Below are 19,962 nucleotides of genomic sequence, written 5' to 3'. Positions count from 1 at the left end.
TTGTACACAGGCGTACTGTAGACTCACAATACTGTAGTTGTACACAGGCGTACTGTAGACTCACAATACTGTAGTTGTACACAGGCGTACTGTAGACTCACAATACTGTAGTTGTACACAGGCGTACTGTAGACTCACAATACTGCAGTTGTACACAGGCGTACTGTAGACTCACAATACTGTGCAGTTGTACACAGGCGTACTGTAGACTCACAATACTGCAGTTGTACACAGGCGTACTGTAGACTCACAATACTGCAGTTGTACACAGGTGTACTGTAGGCTCACAATACTGTAGTTGTACACAGGTGTACTGTAGGCTCACAATACTGTAGTTGTACACAGGTGTACTGTAGGCTCACAATACTGTAGTTGTACACAGGCGTACTGTAGACTCACAATACTATAGTTGTACACAGGCGTACTGTAGACTCACAATACTGTGCAGTTGTACACAGGCGTACTGTAGACTCACAATACTGTGCAGTTGTACACAGGCGTACTGTAGACTCACAATACTGTGCAGTTGTACACAGGCGTACTGTAGGCTCACAATACTGCAGTTGTACACAGGCGTACTGTAGGCTCACAATACTGTAGTTGTACACAGGCGTACTGTAGACTCAATACTGTGCAGTTGTATATGACAGTGCTGTGAACTCACAATACTGCGCAGTTGTACACAGGCGTACTGTAGACTCACAATACTGTGCAGTTGTACACAGGTGTACTGTAGGCTCACAATACTGCAGTTGTACACAGGCGTACTGTAGGCTCACAATACTGTAGTTGTACACAGGCGTACTGTAGACTCAATACTGCAGTTGTATATGACAGTGCTGTGAACTCACAATACTGCGCAGTTGCTTGTCCCCGCTGCTGAAGGTGACGGCCAGCATGGAGGCACATTCTTCGGCGTAGAAAGGCATCCGCCCGCTCTCGTCCACTGCACCTACAACACACACACACACGCACGCACACGCACACACGCACACAATTCTTAATGGGGAAAAACTGGGAAAAAGTCGTCCATACATGTCTCAGCATTGAAGGAAATGTTGGGAAAACACGATAAGCCAGACTAAGCAGATTTATGAAGGCATTGAGTGTGACGGGACAAGCTGAGGCTGGCTCCGTGTCGGCAGTATTTCTGAGTGAAGGGTCAGAACCAAGCCAAATTCTCACGAGTCCTCTGATGTCACAACGAGATTAACTCAAAAAACAAAAGGAAGGTCACTGTGCTTTTCCAGAACATTCTTCAATTACGAGCAGCTGACTTTCAGAACCGGAAAAAAATCACGCATGACACATAGATTTGCACACATGACACTGCAGTTATAAGAGGATAATACGGCTCATAATTCACCGGGAATGCAAGAACAAATATGTGCATTTATCCATCAAATTAGCTATAAAAACAATCCCAGAATTAAATGTTCCCATTCCTCTCAATCACAGCACTACTGTTCCCCCCAAAAGCCGCAATCTCTAACCTATAGTCACTGTATAGATGGAGTTGGCGTAACCGTCGTAGTTGCAGTTATCTTTGGACTGGCCACCGTTGCCACTGGCGACTACAAAGATGCTGCCGAATCCTCTCCTCCCAGCAATCACCCCGTGCTGCAGCGCCGCCTGTAGGGAGGGAGGAATAACTGCAGTTACTTACAATAATGATAATAATATATTCATTCATTCATTATAACCTGCTTATCCTGAACAGGGTCACAGGGGGGCTGGAGCCTATCCCAGCATACATTGGGTGAAAGGCAGGAATACACCCTGGACAGGTCGCCAGTCCATCGCAGGGCACACACACCATTCACTCACACACTCATACCCACGGGCAATTTAGACTCTCCAATCAGCCTAACCTGCATGTCTTTGGACTGTGGGAGGAAACCGGAGTACCCGGAGGAAACCCACGCAGACACGGGGAGAACATGCAAACTCCAACAGAGAGGCCCCGGCCGACCGGGATTCGAACACAGGACCTCCTTGCTGTGAGGCGGCAGTGCTACCCTGCACCATCCGTGCCGCCATAATAATATATAATAACTTTATTTGTATTGCACATTTCGAGCACCAGTGAAAACAATTATCATAGAAACAGACACAATGCCATAAGACAACACATTACTTAAGATCAAATATAAATTCATACATTTTATATTAAGACAAATACAATTTTAAAAGACAAAACAGACAGAAAAAACATAGTATAAATAACTGATGATAAAATAAAAAGACCATAAATTCAACATAAATTCAATGTAGCTCAATTTCATATCGACACTCCACAGAACAACAGAGGTGGGAGAGGAATACTAGCCCTTGTGAATACAAGTCCCCTGATAGCACATGAGGTAAACCACTACCCAGCGAGGGAGATCCCGGGGTCCGAGAACTGCTGGTTTTCCACCCTCGCTTTACTTGGGAGTCAGGTGTATATCACCAGATGCCTTTATCCATGGCACATTAGTACAGAACAATGTCAGGAAGGAAGGAAGCGGAAGAGCAGGCTGAACCCCAGGCTCAGTGACCCCTGTGCAGAACCACTGCCTACCTGCTTTATCTTTAGCATGGAGACCCCTCCTTCCAGGCCCTACCACGAAGCCCTCCCGCATGCCATTTAGACACTAAGGCACTCTGAGGCGTACTCTCTGATTGGTTACGCCGTTTCTACAGCAACCGTTGCGGGAGCCACTCCCTGTGCTGTAGCCTGTCTCAGTAGCACTGACCCACACTGATTTTCAATTCACTCAACATGGGGTGTTCACATACGCCTTTGAAATGCAAATGCACAGAAATAAATGTTTCTGGTGTGAAATGTTAGCAACAAAACACCACTATGCTACAGGTTAAGGTACATTCCTGGGACCCGCATGGTTCAATCCCCGGTGAAGCCACAATTAGATCTGTGCAGCCGTTGGGCCCTTGAGCAAGGCCCTTAACCCCACATTGCTCCAGGGGGGATTGTCCCCTGCTTAGTCACTTTGGATAAAAGTGTCAGCTAAATAACATGTCATGTTTGGTTGATAAAGGGATTGAAAGGGAATATATTAATGTAATTTTTGAAGGAAAATATTGCATGAATGTATCAAAAAATAAAATGTAAAATATAATGTAGATAGAAATGTCCTGTGATTCTAAGCGCATCTTGGGAGAATAGCCCCAAAAAGTAAAACTCTAATTTAACTGTACTTACTCTTCCACAGTTCTATAAATTGGAACTGCATGATCAAAAAATGGTGTGGAAGTCAGTTTGTGCGAGACTGATGTGGAGTGTCTGGGCCCTGGAACCCAGCTGTTTTTTATTTCCTCTTAACACGCAGTCTCAAAAAAAAAAGAAACCCTGCATTTACAAACTGCGTATCCTCATTATGTTCACTTACGTAAGCTTATAATTTTTGACCATTTTTTCCTTCCTGCAGACAGCAGGAAAAAGGAAGTCTGACACTGTGCTTCTGGCTTTTGTTAACATCTGGCATCATAGGTAAGTGCTCAATTCGTTCTGCTACTTTCCAAGTTAGCGTTTTTGGAGACGGGCTTCAGAGTTATGCATGTTCTCCTGTCTGCTAACGTTCCGTGGGACGTTGCGGCAGCGTTGTACCGACGTTGCACAGAAGCGAGCTGTACGCCGGGGTGTGTATGAGGCCCAGGGGGCTGACGGCGCACACAGGCCGGACTGCCTTGCATGGACATCCACGGTGCCTGCCAGCCATGTTAAAGGCAAACAGGCCCACAGGGTGGGTGCTGGGAGCTTGGTTCTGGGCCAGAGGGAACTGGACTTGGCCTGTTCTGTGCTGCCGGTAGCCTTTCCCTGGGGTACCAGTACCAGAACGAGAGCGGGTCCAGGGGACGCGTTTCAAATGCAAAGGATGCTGGGAAATCACCCCCCCCCTCTTCATCCCAACACCAGAGTCTGGGTTTGGGAGAAAATAAAAACGCTCCATAATCGGGGATGTCAAAGTACTCAAAACAACAGAGGTCATACTTCATTTATCTGCCCCCAGTATCTCCCTCTCCCTCTCTCTTTCTCTTTCTCTCTCTATTCACGGGCTGTACATCGTCCCACAGCTGCACACAGATCACCCGCAATCATAGCAAACAAACATTACTGTATTATGCACATCAGTGCTACTCTTAAAGGCTTAACCAAGGGAGCAATCCTCTGACATTTAACAGCTCAATCATTTCTACTGACAGACATTCTTGTAACTTGTTTTACTGCATTGACTTGCACTTTGAACACTCTACCTCCTGACTGACAATGCCTTGCTGATTATCCTGTACACCTGTAGACACCTGAGGCAATGCACGCTGTTCAGTACATGTACTGAACAAAGATTGCCACAAGCACACATTCACTGAAACGAGGATATCCAAATATGTTAGCCTCCATTTCATATATATAAACAATGAAGCATATACTATATATACAGCATATATACAGAAATTTGTTTTCTTTTTAACTACATTACTTGACTATAGAAAGTTATATTCATGTTGAAAAGACAGAAACTTAGTTACTGACAGTATACGTTCAGCGCCTGTCTATCAACTGTGATCCGCACAACATTAAACAATATGAAAGTAGCCAAGTCCCAAGGTGACTGTATGAAATACACGAGCAGAGAAAAGAGGAAATTAGTTAATGTCAGTTGATGCATATGGGACGTTGGAAAGCATCTGTATTCGGTGCTTTGACTCATAGCCCGACCGCTACGACCCACCCACTCACACATGCAAACACTCAGCTCAGCTCAGCTCAGCTCAAACACAATCCCATTCCAGCTGCCGCCTGTCTGTCCGTCCGTCCGTCTGTCTGTTCGTAGGCCAGCGCAGGCCAGCGTGATAATCAAGCGAGCGAGCGAGCAGAATAAGGCCTACTCAGAATAAGGCCCTTCTCGAGAAGCACGTTTTTCCATTAACGTCGCCGATAAAATGATGGATATCTCTCTTTTTCAGCCGCTGCTGGAATGAGGCTTCACAAGGCGCTGTTATTTCACACGGACTTCAGGAACAAGGAGTACGGCAGTCTGGATTCAGTTTTAAAAGGACACCAGCCAAGGCAGCAGCCAACACTGCACCTCCCATACACAGCCATGCTAAGGACCCCAATCCTTCTGAAGGCTTCTAGAACATGCCGAGTTACACACGCTAACTGCAAATGGGAACATACTTTTCAAGTTTTTCAAGAAGTAATATTGGGCTACACAGAATTACATTTGCAGCTTCAAGTTGTGGCTACTTATTTCTATAGAAATACAATAAAAGATCTCTACATGGATTTATCTGTTAGCTTAAGACCAAAGGGTACCATATTGGGAATCGGTGCTCTCTTGTGATAGGTGGAAAGCAAGCAGGTTTCAGCGACCAATGAAAAAAGACCATGACGTGCGCGTGAAACCCAATGACTGATTCCACGCGGACATAACGCTCTGCTCTCTGCGACTGTCCCAGAAGAGAGAGTCAGACAGCACATGCCACCCCGGCCCACAATGCACATCAACACTGCACTTGTTTATCGTTACGCATGAAGAGTGCGTTTGTCTTAAGTGTTCTTTCCTCTAACTGGCAAAAATGTTCCTTTTTTTGTTGTTTTTCCCCCCCCCCCACATCTATTTCACCCGCTACAGTCTGAAGCAGAGTGGAGTTAACCCTTTTCCAATTATCGCTATTTTTGCACCTCGTGAACAACTCCACAGTGGTTTTTTTTGGTGGGCTCTCTAGTTCAGGAAAAGCTTCAAAGTCTACCTAATAAACCAAATTTCAAGGGCAAATGTTCGGAAAACAACCTGCAAGCAAATGAACCAATTGCAAAAATCTGGTTCATATACTGGATTTGTATGCTGGGAGCCCTGTATTTTAGACTGGACATGCAGGAAGTCAGACTGGTTCCACTGAACATCACATTTCCCACAAACTAAAATACACAGCAGACCCTGAATTACACCAGTGGCATATACAATACAACACAGATACATAAGAGACTGACATATGCTTTTATAACCCTCAGGTGCCAATAACTCTTACCAGTCTCTACTATGTAGCTGTATTGGGCTTCACCCAAATATCCAGCAGTTGTAACGTCAGTGACCGTGGAATTGCCCGTATATTAAAGTATAATAAACATGTCACTGTTCCTTACTCTATCATACAATGATCCAGAACAACCCCACAGGTTGACACAACTCATGAAAGAAGTAGGTTACTCAGACTGGTGTTCTGGATTGACTTATTAGGCTCTGTGGTCCCTGGTGTAGACCCCGGTCAGAAACACTGATCCTGGATCAGTCCTAGCTTGACTGGATAGTGGTGGGGGTTCAGATTAGTGCTGGGTAAGATGACCCTGAATCATTAGTTTCAGGGCAGAACATGGTGCTCTGGCATTGTGCAACTTCACCTAAATAGAAGTTGTTACCACTGGTGGTTCCAATCAGATTCATATTGTTCTGGCGGCAGTGGTGTGAGACTGCCCTCTAGTGTTGATAGATAGAAGTGCACACTTGCCAGCCATTGTGCAGACTAAAGGTTGAGACCAGTCAAGTTTTAGTTCACACAGCTGCATAAGAATACATTGTTTACATGTAAAAGGGAAACCTGTGTTGAACAGGAGAGCTAAGAAGAGAGAAGGGGATGTGTGTGTGTGTGTGTGTGTGTGTGAGACTGACCTTGCCCAAGGGATGAGGCCCATCAACAGTCCTTCCATCATCATCAGGACCCCAGCTGTGTGTGTGTGTGAGAGAGAGAGAGAGAGAGAGAGAGAGAGAGAGAGAGAGAAAGAAAGAAACATAATATCAGCATACTTAACTATATCAGATTCACTAATTTAACTAGTCAGAGATTTGTATAATTTGTTCTAATCGATGAATTAACCCATTGCACCGTCTTCATCCGACCTCCTCATTTCAGTGATCATAAACACAGAAGAGAAGTAAAATAAGCAGTTGCGGGACAGTGGAGTTTTGTCCTCCCGTGCCATCTGGTATCAGTGGCAGCCGATAAAAACATCGTATTACATTTATACATTTATTAATGAATGATAAGCTGATATGATAATGCACAATGGAGGCACTAGGGAAGCAACACATTTCACGCGCTGCTCATGCTGTAAATGGTGACAATTCTGACTCAAAAAGTTGTGTGATCATAGCCGACTGAACCTTTTATTTCATTTTAATGCATCATGTTTCTCGCCAAACTCACACGCAAAGCTACAGAGACGCAGTAGTTCACTAGGCCCCTGCTCCATGAGAAATAATAAAGTAAGCAAGTTGAAAGTGTCTTCTGAGGAAAACTAACACATTTCTTTAAGCTGACGTCAGTGCTCATTTCCTGCTTTCATAAATGTGAAAACTTGGCAGCAGTTTGCATTTGTGTCTGTCCGTATGGGTGTGTGTGTGTGTGTGTCTGTATGGGTGTGTTTTTGTGTGTGTGTATGCATGTATGTGTGAATGCGTGTGTGTGTGTGTGTGTGTGTGCGCGTGCGGTACCTGCAACTGTAGACGTCGTTGACTTGGTAGTGCTTGTTAAAGGCCACTGCCTCCATGCTATCAGTGAGGGGTCCGTCCAGCACCCTGATACCTGCAGTATACACACGCAGGCACACACACACACACAGACACACACACACACACACACACACACACACACACACAGACAGACACACAGACACAGACACAGACACAGACACAGACACAGACACAGACACAGACACAGACACAGACACAGACACAGACACAGACACAGACACAGACACAGACACACAGATGGGTGTTAGCTATGAGAAATGGTGTTCACGCCCTAAGGTTTGGGTCAGACTCACAGCTTGCCTGGGTGTTGGCCCGGTTCACACACAGTGCATCAGCTCACTCACAGAGGGAGACGCACTGAGCCGTCCTCCAACCAGCTCACTGCTGCTGCTCACATCCACACAACCAGCTCACTGCTGCTCACATCCACACAACCAGCTCACTGCTGCTGCTCACATCCACACAACCAGCTCACTGCTGCTGCTCACATCCACACAACCAGCTCACTGCTGCTGCTCACATCCACACAACCAGCTCACTGCTGCTCACATCCACACAACCAGCTCACTGCTGCTCACATCCACACAACCAGCTCACTGCTGCTCACATCCACACAACCAGCTCACTGCTGCTCACATCCACACAACCAGCTCACTGCTGCTCACATCCACACAACCAGCTCACTGCTGCTCACATCCACACAACCAGCTCACTGCTGCTGCTCACATCCACACAACCAGCTCACTGCTGCTCACATCCACACAACCAGCCCACTGCTGCTGCTCACATCCACACAACCAGCTCACTGCTGCTCACATCCACACAACCAGCTCACTGCTGCTCACATCCACACAACCAGCTCACTGCTGCTGCTCACATCCACACAACCAGCTCACTGCTGCTCACATCCACACAACCAGCTCACTGCTGCTCACATCCACACAACCAGCTCACTGCTGCTCACATCCACACAACCAGCTCACTGCTGCTGCTCACATCCACACAACCAGCTCACTGCTGCTCACATCCACACAACCAGCCCACTGCTGCTGCTCACATCCACACAACCAGCTCACTGCTGCTCACATCCACACAACCAGCTCACTGCTGCTGCTCACATCCACACAACCAGCTCACTGCTGCTGCTCACATCCACACAACCAGCTCATTGCTGCTGCTGCTCACATCCACACAACCAGCTCACTGCTGCTCACATCCACACAACCAGCTCACTGCTGCTGCTCACATCCACACAACCAGCCCACTGCTGCTCACATCCACACAACCAGCTCACTGCTGCTCACATCCACACAACCAGCTCACTGCTGCTCACATCGACACAACCAGCTTTAAAATGCTTATATTATGTCCAAACATTATACGGTTACTTAAATTGTGTTAAAATGATTTCATACATGTATGTAATGAATTAGACTTATTTTCCTAAAAACTATACAATGCTCGACATTGCTGCCTGGTGGAATATTTGGCATTGGTGGTTTTGAGACCGCAATCATGAAGTCCCAAATGCTTCTAATTTGCATTGACCAATGTGCGGTGGCCAAAACACTCACCCAGTAGGAGTACTTACGTGCGCCAAGTTCAAAACCATGACCATGAACCAATTCTCAAATGCATATTGCATGGGTCTGCTGCTAACATTAGCTAAGCATCCCCTCAAACAATGCCTTATTATTGTGTGATTAAAAGATTGCAGGGATAGTAATGCAACTTTTCACGCCTTGCCAAACGATCCAAGTATCAAAAAGGTCTAGATGAATTCTATATAAAAAAAGGTTTCAAAATTGTGCAGTATACATTTTACCCCTAAATCATAATACAATTATGAACAGAAGAGCATGGGTTTTGCAAAGACAACAGTTGAAGATCAAGATGAGGTTTGTTTCTCTTTTTACTTTAGGTGGAGAAGTGCAAGCTGACACTATTCACCTGTGTAAAGGGACATATTGTGACACTGACACTATATGTCTGACACTATATGTCCTGTATGAAGTGAAGATGGGTAACATTTCCAGTCTAATGAAAATTAACATTGAGTAACATTCACATCTTGGCCAATGGCCATTTCAGCTTTTCTGTTAAAGAGTCTAATGACATAGGAAATACACATACTCAATTTGTGCATTTTTTCACATGTTCATTATCAACTTCATGTCTTATAAAAAAAATCTAATAAAAAATAAATTAATAATAATCATAAAACGCACACAGAAAAACTATAATTGTCACTACCATCACCAGTTCCACACAGACCCCCGTACCCCACACGCACGCACACACACACCTGCCACTCGGCTGCCGTAGGCCACACCCACGGCGCAGAAGCTGTTGTTCGGGGCGGCGGCGATCTCCCCGGCGCAGCGGGTGCCATGGTGATTGTCGCTACGGGCGTCGGGGTGGGGCATGGGGTCGGGGTCGTTAGAGTTGAGGTCGTAACTCCCCTCTGGACTCTGAGAGAGAAACAGGCAGTCAGAGGGGGAGGGGGGGGGGGGTTTGGTAAGTCCACGAAAACGGAGAACAGCACGCGCACAGCAAACGCACCGCACCACAGGCACAAGTACAGAGAGCACGTGAAAACACACAGTGTTTCTGTCTTGGACCTGTACTCCAGCACAATGGATTTGAAATGAAACTGGTTACAGTGCAAACTGTCACGGCCCGTGTACCGCAGCAGCTAAACAAATTTTTGCGGCCTGCGACCAACGTCACCAGCGCTCATCTTTCAGAAGGCCGGATCACGCGTCACGTTGCCTAGGCTGAAGCCAAGGACACCAACTGGCACGCAGCTTCCCACAGAAATTCCCCAGTTAGGGCTGCATCATCGCGACTCTCCAGGACATCCACGACCGGAGAACGCGACAAGTAAACGGACTCAGTATGACTGACCAAACATCCCAGGCATTACCCACTGTTCCTAACTTTGGTTCAACTGCTGTGCATGTGTGTGTTTTCTGTCTGTGACATTAGTTCATTTTATTATGCGAGTATGTCTGTTAACTGTGTAGCTTATATGTGAATCGGTTCACATTTGTAACCTGTAGGGTAATCACACACGTGTTTTACTACTAACCACAGCTAACTCTTAGATTAGACATTGTGTACTTAAGTGTTCGTAGTTTTGTTGAATAAATAATTGTATTAAACCTGGTGTCTGTTTTGGTGTTGCATCACATGAGAGGCAGGGACACACGCACGCGCACAGACACAGACATATTGACACACAGACACACACACACAGACACACACACATACACATACACACTGAGCTGCTCACATAGTTGGGCTGAATGTCCTTCAGGGTGTGCTGGACCCCATCGTCCACGACGACCACGGTGACCCCTGACCCTGTGATGTTGCGCTCCCACACCCCTGTCACGTTGATGTCCATCCCCGCCGTCAGCTCGTTGTGCTGGAGGGGGGCAGGGAGAGGGACAAGCCCAAAAACACAATGTGGGGTCAGACACGCAGACAATACTGCACTGAGACTGAACAGGGAGACTGAGCCCGTCACATAATCTGTCACACACATCACCAGGGCTTCAACACAATCGCCTTCTCAAATGGGAAATGAGTCAACCACTTCTTCCCTTTAGTCCTATTTTGAGCATTCTGTGAAAAGTGCGCTATGCTGAATTGAAATCATTTGGCTGATAAGTACACCAAGCCGGGCTCCTGAAACTTAGGAGCCCACAACCCCCTCAGTGAACTTACGTAGACATTTACTGTAAACCATCCTTTATGAATGTCTAGAATACATGTGACTAAATCATCACGTTAAACAGCTTGCGTGAACGTCAATGGGAAGCGCGGTTTATATTTTTGTTGCGTACAGTTTTAAAGACAGGAAGTTAGAATAGCATTATGACATGTACACACGAGTGGAACAAATCCATCCACCCATCCATCTATCATCTGAACCCGCTTATCCTGAACAGGGTCACAGGGGGGCTGGAGCCTATCCCAGCATACATTGGGCGAAAGGCAGGAATACACCCTGGACAGGTCGCCAGTCTATCGCAGGGCACACACACCATTCACTCACACACTCATACCCACGGGCAATTTAGACTCTCCAATCAGCCTAACGTGCATGTCTTTGGACTGTGGGAGGAAACCGGAGTACCCGGAGGAAACCCACGCAGACACAGGGAGAACATGCAAACTCCGCACAGAGAGGCCCCGGCCGACGGGGATTCGATTTGTGGAACAAAACTCGCAGATTACAACTTTGGTGAGAAAATACACAATTATTACAACTGTATGAATTTTATGGGAGATGTAGACGGGTTTGTATGGTATTGAATTGACTGAATTGAGGAAAAGGTCTCTAAGCCCCACTGTGCACAGGCGGTGGTGTCACTAGTTCTCACCAGGTGCCACTGTTTCGGGTATCGGGGGTCGTTGAAGGCGAGGCTCCTCTTGGCCCGGCGCAGGAGCTGTTCCTGGGAGTGCCAGACCACGTCGGGGTGGGCCGCCAGCACCTGGGCCGCCCTCTTGCCCCCCTCGCCCGGGTCTCCGGGCCCGGGGCAGAACAGGTAGTGCCCCTCCAGCTGGCCGATCTGCCCCCGGCTCTCCAGCCCCGCCTCCCGAGCCACGCTGTGGGCTAGCTGGTCCAGGTCCTGCCCTGCCACGCCCCCCCGGCCCAGCAGCACCGCCCAGGACTGGCCAGGCTGGCAGGGGGGAGGCTCGGCTGCTCCCACCCCCCGGTGAGAGGGGGGGCCAGCCAGGAGGAGCAGCAGGGAGGGGAGGGAGAGCAGGAGGAGGAGGGAGGGGGAGGGGGAGGGGCCTGACGTCATGGACACACGTGCTCGTCCCCTCTACCGCTGCTCCTCATTAGAACTACAGAGAGAGAGAGAGAGAGAGAGAGAGAGAGAGAGAGAGAGAGAGATTACAGTTACAGTACGAGCTGAGCGATGTTCACGTTTCATACTGTTGTATTAATGCCATATTTCCACTTTCATAAAAATGATAACTGTCTAAACTAATTGTACAATTGTACTAATTGAGGGGGAGAGGAAATGGAGCGGGGAAGGACAGAGGGATGGACAGACAGAAAGAGAGACAGGACTGAGCAACGAAAGGGAGGGAGAGAGGGAGGAATAGGAGAAAGAACATCAACAGAGAAATTGAAAGACTGAGAGAGAGACAGAGAGAGGAGTGAGCTGAAGATGAGGGAGGGAGAGAGAGAGAGAGAGGAGTGAGTGGCATGTGACGGAAAGAGAAACGGAAAAAGAGAAGAGAGAAACTGAGGGTGAGAGATGAGGGAGTGAGCGAGAGAATACACAGGGCAGTGTGACATTCAGAACACAGCGGTAAAAATTCCCAACAGAGGTGCTAACGGGCGGGCACACCCAAAAACCACCTTACCACAACACTGTGAGCGTCACCACCCAGCCCAGAGACAACATAGCACACATCCAGCAAAACAACTCAGCGTCACAGGCCATTCTCACCAGCATTTCAGCCTCAGCATGAACCCCGTAAATCTGTCACCCCAACTCTGAACACGACCAATTAGGCATGTCCAATTATCTGCTACTGCGGACACATTCCTGCGCAAACCCCACCTCCAATTCAGGAGAGTGGAGACGACTGCGCTTTTCCGAAACACCAGCTACTTTATCAGGCTACAGACTACAGCCAAGCCCACACAGAGCAGAGTTGGAGGGAAATCTTACATATGCGTCTTTGACATGTCGTTGATGGGTGCCCAATCTACCCGCAATGACTTGCACAGCCCTAACCGACTGGGCTCTCCCAAACCCCGGGTAACGCATAACGCCCTACGGAGATACCACATACCCTACCACAGTCCGCACTGGCGCAATCCGCTCTCGATCCGAGGCTGTGAAGTTCCTCCATGCACCACTAGTGTGGAGCCTCAACTGAAGGAGTTCCACTTTAAACAAAAACTGCCCGTCAGACGATGGCCACAGTTAATGCCTTCGTTTTTCAAAAAACTCACTTAACTCTGTATCCTACCGAAAAGATGCTCCACGGGGGACGTGTGCAACAATGGCGGCTACGGTGCTTGACTGGGAACAGGAAGGTTGGTGGTTCAAGCCCCAGGGGGAATTGGTCCCCGCTTAGTCTAATCAACAGTAAGTTGCTTTGGATATGTTATGTAATGTAGTAGCAGCCTAGCCATGAAAGGAGGAGAATTAGCAAGTAGCTAGATGAAAAGGGCAGGGCAGAGTAGTTGTACCCTCAAGCCAGGAATTTGACCTGGATCGCTGTAGCGAACATCCACATGACTCTGATGACACAGAAACAGTTTACACACCCAGAGGTTTACTCAGCTGGTTACGCCTATGGATGCTTCATTTGCTGTGGAACTCACAGTGGATCAAGTAATTAGCCATGCCAAAGAAAAAAAAAACTGTCACTGCCATACTTCGCCTTGCAGCTAACAAGCAAACACGCAAACACACCCTGAATTTGCTAGGTCACTTAACTGGTCATGCAACTTTCTCACACAGAAAATACATCAAGCATTCTTATGCAAATAAAAGTGATACCAGTTGTCTATCAGAACCAAACTCTAGTCTATTGAGGTAGACTAGAAGACTAAGTAAGAATTGAGTTCAAAAACAGCCTCTGTCAACACAGAAACGGATTAAGTTATCCTACACTGTAGACACATACACATACACATACACATACACACACCCACACACACACACACACACACACACACACACACACACACACACACAGACAGACAGACAGACAGACAGACAGAGACACACAAACAAGGCTGAGGCTGGTAGCCTACATACACAGACCCACAGCTGCTTCCTGTTCGTCTGCCACTATATACATACCCACACACATACCTAGTAGTATCCTAGTAACCCAGTAGTGTCACTGTAGGGTATTGATTGTACAAAGGCTCTCTGCAGTAAAATAATCTCTCACCTGTCTGGGTCGGCACTCCAGTCCTCTCTCTCGCCTCCGGAACAGCCCTGCTTAATCGAGATGAACGGAGAGACGTCAGATGTCGCAGGCTCCAGTTATTAGTTTTCAAATTTTACAAATGACAGCAGCAAGCCCTGCTACATCAGGTAAAACCGCGCACGATATTTGCAGGGAAGATCCCAAAACCTTTTACGTTAATGGATAGCTGGCTAAATAGACAGCTAACTAGCTAGTAAGGAGCTCAAGCAAGCGAACGCCAGTTCATTTACGAACTCAAAAGACGAGATGTGTCTCACAACTGAAACTGAAAACAGCATAACGTTACCGTTCCAGACTTACGATGGGTAACGTTACACAGAAACACACAGCAACTTTTATGCATACGATAGGTTGTTTAGCTACTAACCTATCACTTTTCAAAAAGGTAACTAACTCTGTTCTAATGGATAACGGTAGACTAACCTTAGACAACTGGCGTACAGACAATCCAATGCTGCTAGCTAGCCAAGAGACGAGCTACACCTGTTTGTACCACAGACGTCACTCAGCGTTACCTCTTCGTCGAGATTGCAGTTAAGTTAAAAAGATGATTATATATGCACTTCCTTGACTTTAGATCAATGTTTAGCTTTTTCAGAGTATCTGGCGAGACCAGCCTGCCACTCTAACCATCGTGCTGTTGACACTGCACTTCCGCATCGTTCAGGTGAATTCATATATTTCGTCACTTCCTGAACCCGACTGGCAAACGACGCAACTGTCATATCTGCGCAGATCCCCTGAATCGGTATTTCATTTTAGCAAGGAGTATTAAAAGCACAATGACATGCACTGTATTAGTGGTATTAGCTCTATGCTATGTGTCCTTTACAAATATAAAATAAAATAAAACTGTAAATACGGGCAGACCTCGAAAAAACGACCACAAGCAGTGGCCTACCGATAAAGCAACCGATTACTGTTTTAATTGCGAATATAAATTGTACAATTTAGAAATGCTTAAACTCGTAAAACGGCGCTAATAAAGACCGCTTCAGGGTTTGGCTAGCCAAAATAGCTAACCATTTGACGCAATTACTGTTGACATTGAACTATTATGGCCACGAGTGGGCGATCTAAGACCAAAAAAACATACTTAAACTTACCTGCAAATTCTGAGTCAACCACAAAGTTATCACAGTGGGTACGTTCTTGAGCATGCAGACATGGTCAAGTGGTTCAGTTGTTTTTCAGACCAAATGTCACAATGGGGAATAAATGTGATCTAAGTAACTTTTGACTGTGGAATGATTGTTGCTGCTAGACAGGGTGGTTTGTATATCTCATAAACTGTTGATCTCCTGGGATTTTCACGCACAACTGTCTCTAAAGTTTGCAGAGAATGATGCGGGGAAAAAAAGCATCCAGTGAGCAGCAGTTCTGCGGGCAAAAACACCTTGTTAATGACAGAGGTCAGTGGAGAAGGGCCATACTGGTTAAAGCTGACAGGAAGGTGACAGTAACACAAATGACCACACATTACAACAGTGGTATGCAGAAGAGCATTTCTGAACACACAACTCAAACTAAATAGGCTACAGCAGCGGTAAGTGTAAAAAATAAGTGTAATAAATACCTAATAAAGTGCTCACTGAGTATATATTGAACTGTAGATGTACTCTTTATTAGCTGTGATAAAATGATAATCCTAATATTAATTTGAAGGAAAATTATTTTAAAAGCATGTGATTTGACAATATTTATCCTGTTCTTGACTGATTTCATCGCTAATCCCAAAGACTACACTGGCAGCCTGGTTGAAGCCCAGAGCCAAAATGGACACAGGAAGTCCCTGTGATCCTCTGTGTGTGGAAAGTGTCCCAGTGCAGAGTTTCAGCCAAAAGCCTGGCGTCCCGCCACCTTCTCCTGGACTCGGATCAGTTTGCCCCAAAGTCCCTCCCTCCCTGGCCCCCTTGTGTCCTGTAACGGATGCACCCCCATCTAACCAGGCCGCTAGAGTGTCTGCTTACAGTCAGGTCTCCATACATTTCCCCCCAGAATGCAGCAAATTATATCCAGAGGTGGACAGAAGACGGGAGCCCTGCGCTCTTTCAGTATGGTTCAGGTTTCTCATCAATCCAGCTGGCCAAGGGCACGCAGAGGGGGGTCCCGTTTCTCCACATAATAAGGCCTCCACGAAAGGGCATCTAGAAGCCTGTTGTTTTTGCTCATACATTCTTTTTTTAACCCCTATTGTTAAGATTGATTTACTTCTTTATTGACCCTTGGACTGTGAAACCCTAAGAACTGGAATGTATATGTTCATGCTTATGGAGTTCCTGTCAAGTTTCAGTTCCTCTTGGTTTTCACTGTGACCTCGATGCAAATATTTTTTTTATTTATTTTTTTTAGAGAGAAAAATAAGATAATACACTGCTAAGTGCCCGCCTCCCACCACCCTGCTAATTTCTTGTTTTTGTTTTTTTGCCACATTTTCAAACAAAAGGATATTTGATCATCCCATAAATCCTTATATAGAAAAAATGTAGAAAATAACACAACAGAAGTTACAGCCTTTCCATCATCTTCTCTATTAAAGAAAGGAAAATCATCAGAAATATCCACGCTGCAAAAAGTGCCTCTGAAATTCAGCACCACTCTATCCGTTTCTCAGAATTGTTTCAACTCTGGCTTTCTTGCCTGTAGCGCTGACAGCACGCCTTGTCAATCCAAACTGTGAACAGTAAAAACTGTATTGTATTGTATTGTATTGTATCTATGTTATGGGTCCGGATGCTGCAGACAGGTCTGGTCAGAGGACATGCTCTTGAAGTGTGAGACAGGGCCCATGTAACATTGCACACAAGAGACACAACATACACACAACATTCTCCTCCCAAGGAGAAACAAGGCTCTCTGCAGTGCCGCAGGATATGACATCACGCAGCACCTGTTTAACCTGCACTTGCCTGTGTGGATCCAAATAAAGGGATTCAAGACAGATGGCACGGACTCTTCCCGTACCAAAAATGTGAAAAACATGGTGGCCATTTTGGATAATTTAATACATTTGACATTTTAATGGAATAAATCACAATGGAACCCAATGACTGCCCATTTCTTGCTATCTAGTGCTTTAATCTGTACTAGCTCATCTTTTGTCTCATGGCGCATATAGACTTGCCGGTCTGGGAGTGTTGCCATCAACACTACTGCAACACTAATCCTCGTATAATTAGGGTGAATGCACTTGCATTCTCCTACATTGTAAGCTGCGCTGCGTAAGGGTGTTAGCCCAATTAATCTAATTTATTGGATAAACTTACAACGATTGCACGCCTCAGTGCTTACTGAAAACATCTCCCGGTGTCACACTGCTTCTGAGTCTCTGTACGACCCGCTGCATTTCCCTGTTCACTAGTAATGGGCGACTGAGGTTTCACAAGCCCTACAGTGTGAAGGGTGGGGCTACAGTGAGCTGTTAATCAATGACTTCACAGAGCAAATCAAAAGGTTTTCATGAGCTGCAAAGCAAATTAATTTTGCAGTAATCTGTGATTTGCTGATGGCATATGTTACTTCCGCTCAGGTCCGTGTCAATGATACCCCAGTCCCCCACAAATCCTTGGTCTCTTATTGGACGACAGCCCTTCGCCATTACACTTACCCACCAGCTTTGATTAAATGAAGGTGCCAAACAGTGCCACGGATCCTCATGTAAGGGCGGCCTGTAATAATGTAATGTAATGTCATCTGGGTGAACGGGGGGCAGCCTGCAGCCTAGTGGTTAAGGTACATGACTGGGACCTGCAAGGTTGGTGGTTCAAGCCCCGGTGTAGGCACAGTAAGATCCACACAGCTGTTTGGCCCTTAAGCAAGGCCCTTGGAATCCCACATTTCTCAAGGGGGGGGATTGTCCCCAGCTGACTATAATCAACTGTAAGTCACTTTGGATGAAGGCAACAGCTAAAATAACATGATCATTATTATTATTATTATTGTTAACTGACAGGGGACAGTGATTGTTGGACTGATGCGGCCATGTCATATGTGTGTTAGCGGATTGGCAAAATGCCTCCTCGAAGGTGACACCTGTGAACTGTGAACCTCCATGTAGAAGCCTGAACAATCAAAGTGAGGTCATCAACCCGGGACGGTGTACAGGTACTAAGTATTTTATTCTTTGTCAGTACAGCCAGGTTCACTTTCGATACAGATCAGTCTTTATTATTTACAGCAAGCCAACAACGCGGTTTGGACCTGTAGACTTCATTTAGACTTCTCTTTTTAGCTCTTTTCTCTCTCTTGTGTACATTTATACAGGTAATGTGCTACAATCACAACACTATTAATATCCTTTACTCACAAAGGAGGGCCCGGGGAGTGGGCACACTCATTAATGAAGTTAATGTGGTCAGCAAAACAGCCCGTATACCTGTCAGACACTCTGATTTAAAGGAATACAGGGATATGTCCTATATTAATTATATTAAATACAAGATCTCATTATTTCCTGATATCTGCCAAAGGTCTATATGTTCATATGCTTCCGCCTCCCTACCAGGGGTGTCCAGTCTTTCCCAAAAAGGGCTGGGGTGGGTGCAGGCGTTTACTGGAGCCAAAGATGGAGGAGGAACTAACAAGATAGCCAGGTTGTAATGTAACTGGTAGTCAGTTTGTAATTCAACTGGGGACTTAATGTATGTTTTATGTTGACATAAAACAGTCAAAATATATTAATAATTACAGGAATATTCAAGCAGAGTGTGGTAATTAAGGGAAACAATATTTGTTGGTTGTGTAAGAAGATGTGACCACACAGGCATACTATAATTAGGTAACTATCTGCAAGGTAACTTCTAAAATGTTCTAGCTCAGAACAACTACATTTGATTCAACTAATTAACTAAGCATGGTCTTCACTTAAGAACTTAGTTGATTAGTTGCATAGGGTGTATTAGTCCTGGGTTGCAATAAGCCAGCTCTCACACTGACACGTTTTGGATGAGACGGAACACCCCTGCTCTAGACCTCTCCAATATCGTTATCATCAACCTTGTATATATTTCATATTCACATTTTAAATATATGTTCTGTATATGTGTATAACCCTTATGGTATGTACGGTAGATCATTAAATGTGTGAAATTTGGCTGGTTAGCATCTCCTCCACAATACAGTTCTTCAGGGGATGGCACCAATGATGTCACTACCACATTAATTCATCAAATTTAATAAGCATATCCAGCCCCATCTGTCCTTATTAGTTATATGCAAGCCTCATGCCATAGGAAACCACACAGACACACACACACAGGCAGGCACGCACACACACACACACACACACACACCCCTCCGGGACACGCTCGCTACACACGTGGATGACTGTTTCCTGGCTTACGGGTGTGGGTGGGGTGAATGCAGAAGGCTTTGGCCACAGCCCTGCGTGGCCCAGGCGGACGCTGGCAACCCCTGCCTCTCTGCAGGCTCCAAGCAACACTTAGCTATA

General features: G+C 46.1%; 1 protein-coding gene across 1 annotated transcript in view; it reads right to left on the bottom strand.

The window, feature by feature from the left end:
• Positions 1-15,183, bottom strand: part of pcsk7 (proprotein convertase subtilisin/kexin type 7) — a 28,952-nt gene extending 13,769 nt beyond the window's left edge. Inside the window, 9 exon segments of the mRNA XM_061218373.1 lie at positions 852-952; positions 1,494-1,632; positions 6,675-6,729; positions 7,497-7,587; positions 9,841-10,006; positions 10,831-10,965; positions 11,927-12,395; positions 14,475-14,521; positions 14,937-15,183. Of these exon segments, the coding sequence (XP_061074357.1) occupies positions 852-952; positions 1,494-1,632; positions 6,675-6,729; positions 7,497-7,587; positions 9,841-10,006; positions 10,831-10,965; positions 11,927-12,352 (1,113 nt within the window). The 5' untranslated portion in view covers positions 12,353-12,395; positions 14,475-14,521; positions 14,937-15,183.
• Positions 15,184-19,962: the final 4,779 nt, after the last annotated feature.

This window comes from Conger conger, chromosome 13 (genome assembly GCF_963514075.1).
Source record: "Conger conger chromosome 13, fConCon1.1, whole genome shotgun sequence".
Lineage (NCBI taxonomy): Eukaryota > Metazoa > Chordata > Actinopteri > Anguilliformes > Congridae > Conger > Conger conger.
The sequence above is the reverse complement of the archived record's forward strand: the minus strand, read 5'-3'. Positions and strand labels throughout refer to the sequence as shown.